The following is a 4,770-nucleotide window of genomic DNA, read 5'->3' as shown; positions in this document are numbered from 1 at the left end:
ATTAAAATATTCTGATGATTAATGAAAAGATAACCCCTGGACTGGGGTAAATCTCTTTAGTGTAATTGGCCTGAAATTAATAAGACTCTACAACAATGATTTGCAGCTTGAACTACTGGAATCATCTGAAGATGCTTTAAAATTATTTTGTTGGGTGTAGGGTTGCACACCTGTGCAACTGGGGGATGCTGTGACAGGAAGATCAAAAGTTCAAGCCCAGCCTGGGCAATTTATAGACCTTATCTAAAAAAAAAAAAAAAGTTAGCTGGATGTGGTGGCACACACCCATAATCGCAGCATTTGGGAGCCTGAGGCAGGAGGATCTCCATGAGTTCAAGGCCAGCTTGAACTACATAGTAAGACCCACCTCAAAAACAACAACAGAAAAACAAGCATTAGAGAGCCTCTTCCCGTCTCCACACAGTCTCTCTCCCTGTTTCTTATCATCTTTTATTTTGTCCAGGAAATTATTTATTTTTTTAAACTTCCAGTAAATTATTTCAACTTGGGGTTTCTTCTGTAAGAGAAACCATACAGTATTTAACCTCCGTGGCTGATTTATTTCACTTCTGTGCAGAAAAGAAGAGGATGGGAGGTGACTCACCACAAAGAAGGTGGTCAGGATATATTCCAAATATATGCTAACAAAAAGCAGCTGAGAAGCATTAGAGAGCAGGGTGTGGGGGCGCACACCTGTAATCCCAGCACTCGGGAGGCTGAGGCAGGAGGATCGCTGGGAGTTTGTAGCCAGCCTGGGCTACAAAGTGAGTTCAAGGCCAGCCTGGGCTGCACAGGGAGACCCTGTCTCAAAAAGACCAAAAAAAAGAAAAAGAAAAAGAAAAAAAACCTTTAGAGATAACTGCTCAGCCTTCTGCAGATGTTATCAGATATTGTAGTTTCAGGTGGAAATCTGGAGACCTGGGGGTCTGGAGTCCTAGGGGTCTCTCATGGTATGACCCCCATGCCTATGGTCCATGCCATCACTCTTGGGAGGAAGGCATGGGGTCAGGTCAAGTCTGACTCAAAGCTGAATATAACCTGAGCAGAGAAGAAGGATTCAGGTCATCCAGGGCACAGAGTGAGGAACTCAGAAATAAAGTAGTGTGAAACACAGACAGGATTACTCATATGACGAAGGTGGAGAAAAAGCTGCTGATGGACAAGCGGTACAGTAGGAAGAAACTCAAATTGAGCTTCCTGGGAGGGGGTCCTTCGCTGTGCGCATTCTTACAGGGGTTCTAAGCCAATCAGAGTCTTAGCCTTTGTTGCTAGAGCCAGTGGCTGCTGGGGTGAGCTAAAGATTATGGCCTGCAAGCTGGCCACACCACACATTATGGCAGAATATCTGTGCCACACCACACATTATGGCAGAAGTTTCCCAAACGGCAATCTCTTCTAGCAAGTGGATGGTCATTTGTACAACCGTCTGGCATGTCAGCCATGCTATGTCAGCCACTTTATGCCCTACATCCCTGCCTATCTCCCCTTCTAACTGCCCCTACCCCCTACACATGATCGTCCTATTGCCGTAGGATGGGAAACAGGACGTTTTATGGGGTAGGGGTTTTGTCCTTACCCCCTTGAGGGTCAACACTTGGTTGACTGGATACTGGGCTCGCTGCCAGAGGTCTAGTCCTGTGGGCTTTCGGGGATGTAGGTAGGCATGGCAACCTGCACTAGGAGGGACAGTGTTGCCTGCACAGAGCGGTTGTCAAAACAACAGACTGTCAGCTCTAAACCACAAAGCTGCTTGAAAACTGCTTGTTGCTCATAGCCCCACAAAGCCTGCATTCTCTACCTTCTAAAAAAAAGCCCAAGTCTTTTAACCCTCTCCAGGGGCCCATCCTGAACCTACAGTGTAGAAAAGTGTAGGTATACACTAGAAGCCAGGCTTTAAGCCAGACAGAGGCTATGCATCCTTGCTTTATCCAGATATACTGCAGAGATACTGCAGTAGGTATCATAAAGGAAGAAGTTCATTTTTTTTCTTTCCAACAATATTGGGGATTGAACCCTGAACTACATACATGCTCAGCCCTTTTTTAAATTTTTGAGACACAGTCTAAATAATCCATGCCAGCTTCAAACTTGCAGTCCTCCTGCCCCAGCTTGCTAAGTAGCTTGGAATTACAGGTGTGTACTATTATACTGGCTCAAATGGTTTTATGAAAGGAATGTATACAAATATTATCCCCTGAGAGTGGAAAGCAAGATTTCTCAGGCTATCTTTGGTCTCTTCAGGTTGAGAGGTTATTCCTGGACATGTTACCACAGAAGATGGATCCCAAATAAAAAAGAAACAAAGTAAGGGTGAATTGCAGGGGGAGGGAGAAGCAGAAGGGTGATAGAACCAGCTCAGTTTGCCTGGGACAGCTGGAGTTTTGGTAGTGGAATCTTGGTTCCCAGGAAACCCTTTAGTCTCAATTAACACAAACAGTTGGCCAGGCTACAAGGCAGGAAATGGGAACATCTGTCTCAGACCTGGACTTGAAGAAGGATAATGTCTGCAAGTATCCTCCGTAAAGGTTAGTATTATCTTAGGTTGAGAAGCAGAACTGCAATGGACTCCCCAACCCCGTAGATACTAGGGTTTGACCCTAGGCCCTTTGCATTGAGCTACATCCTTAATCATTGTTTCATTTTTTGAGAAAGGCTCTTGTGAGTCACTAACTTGTCCAACCTGGGCAATTTACTAAGACTCTGTCTCCAAAAAAAATATTTATTATTATTAATTTTTTTTGGCTTATTGAGACATCTCACTATATAGTTCAGGCTGCCCTTGTACTCACTATGCAGCCAAGACTGGCCTCAAACTCATAGCAATCATCCTGCCTCAGCTTCTCGAGTGCTGGGATTATAGGTATGTGCCACTAGGCCAGGCAAAAAAAATTTTTTTAAATAGAGTTGGGGGATTGGGGATACAGTTCAGTATGAAGACACTGGGTACGATCTCCAGTGTGACAATAAATAAATTAATTAAAATAAAACAAAGCTAGATGTGACCCAACCTCTCAGGAGGCCTGAGGCCAAAAGGATCACAGTTTCTAGCCCAGCCTGGGAAACTTAGCAAGACACTGTCTCAATATAAAAACTGTAAAGGACTGAGAATGTAGCTCAATGTGAAGCTCTGGGTTCATCCTCAGCACAGCAAAAATCAAACGCCATGTATTACTAACAAGTGTCCAGAGGATACTGAGGATGCTGGACTTGGACAAACACTGCTCCAGTAGAAGACAGCTCTGGGGCCTCCACAGTTTCTGTGCAAGGGGCTGTGGGAAGCACAGGTACTAACTTGGCATCTGACCCAGGAGGGCACACACTGGCATGGAGGGATGATGAGCAGCTGGGAGGCTAGGAAGACTACAGTTCTACGGGAGATGATCTAGAGTCACAGAAACATATTCTGTATCCTCCAGTGGTCTTCTGCATCCATTGCCAAATCAGTGTTGAAAACTAATTTATCTTAGCCACACACTTGGGCCTCAAGAGAAGGGGATGGCAAGTACACGAGGCTTTGAAGAGACAGCAGTTGGGAGCAGCCTGCAAGTACAGTTTAGTCCTTTGCAATAAGTGGAGAGTCACAGCGCAGAATGGGGACACATATTTGAGGGCAAAGCTAGAGGCCAACCTTGGAAGTTGATTTTTGTTTCTGAAATAAAAGGAACATGGCTTTTTGTTTTTGGCACTTTTTAATTTCACGAGCCCCACAAGATCCTGTAACAAACAGTCCCAGCCCATGGGGCTCACCACCACATAAAGGTGACTGTTTAAAAGCAATTCTCCAACTTGGCCTTGACTGCTTTATCAAATTGGTACTCCCAATAGGATACCCAGTACCCCTGTGACTTAATCCATCTCCAGGCACCACAGAAGGTCATATTTGTCATAACCTGAGTTACAGGGCCCAAACTTGACAACTGACATCTTTTGTGACTCCAGAAAACACACAAGCTCTGCACACCGTGCAGCCTGCCCCTCACTACACAGCATATACCACCACCTTCTATTCACGCCTACGCACAGCCTCGCTCTGGGCCAGGCACAGCAGGAGCCCTAGGTTCTCACTGTAGTTAGGCACTTGCGGCCAAAACTACTTCCGGAACACCTGCTCACCAAACATCTAAGCATCTCCTCCAAGAGCTTGACCAAAGGCCGGATGGATGTCGTAGGACTGAGCCTCACAGTGCACCGCACAGATGTGCTACATGGACATCAGCCCACTGTTCAGGTAGTCCAGGATGGGATAGAAATAAGTGTGGGGGTGTCAGTGAAGAAGTGACCTTCAGCATCCTTGCAGGCCATGGCTGAGCGGGAGAACATTTCTGCCAGTGGAGCTAGAGAGTTTCCTCAGGGTGTCCGTGGTGGTGGTGAAGACCTGGCCTCCCACACTGAGCTCCACCACAGTAGGTACCTGGAGGTACAAGCTCAGGATGAACCAATAGCACCACCTCCAGGAGATCCCGATTTATTTTCTTTTTTTCACTTTTTTTTTTTTTTTAAATAAAAGGAGGAAAACATTAACAGACAGACAATCTTTTACAAAATAGCAAAAGAATAATACAAACAATACAGAGTTACAAACAAAGTGGTAGGAAATTAACAATGCTGTTAATATGTTGTATTACATACTGATATCTTCAAAGTGGTTTCTCATGAAAACAGATAGAGACATGCAATATTGATCAATCAAGGACTCATTAACTGTTTCCTTCAGCAAAGAAATAGAAGACAGTAGAACAGCCATGTTAACTATCTTGTATATACATACAT

At 44.9% G+C, this 4,770-nt stretch overlaps 1 protein-coding gene across 1 annotated transcript; it reads right to left on the bottom strand.

Annotated features, from left to right (window-relative positions):
• Nucleotides 1-3,846: 3,846 nt before the first annotated feature.
• Nucleotides 3,847-4,465, bottom strand: Kctd14 (potassium channel tetramerization domain containing 14; the record flags this gene model as incomplete). The annotated part of the gene is given in 5 exon segments (XM_013511712.1): nt 3,847-3,982; nt 3,984-4,119; nt 4,222-4,263; nt 4,266-4,330; nt 4,332-4,465. Coding segments are annotated over 5 exon segments (513 nt in total), but the record flags the coding sequence as incomplete, so codon positions are not given.
• Nucleotides 4,466-4,770: the final 305 nt, after the last annotated feature.

This window comes from Chinchilla lanigera, unplaced genomic scaffold (assembly GCF_000276665.1).
Source record: "Chinchilla lanigera isolate Chin_1 unplaced genomic scaffold, ChiLan1.0 scaffold00013, whole genome shotgun sequence".
Taxonomy (NCBI): domain Eukaryota; kingdom Metazoa; phylum Chordata; class Mammalia; order Rodentia; family Chinchillidae; genus Chinchilla; species Chinchilla lanigera.
Note: the sequence above shows the minus strand (reverse complement) of the source record. Positions and strands in the feature narration are given on the sequence as shown.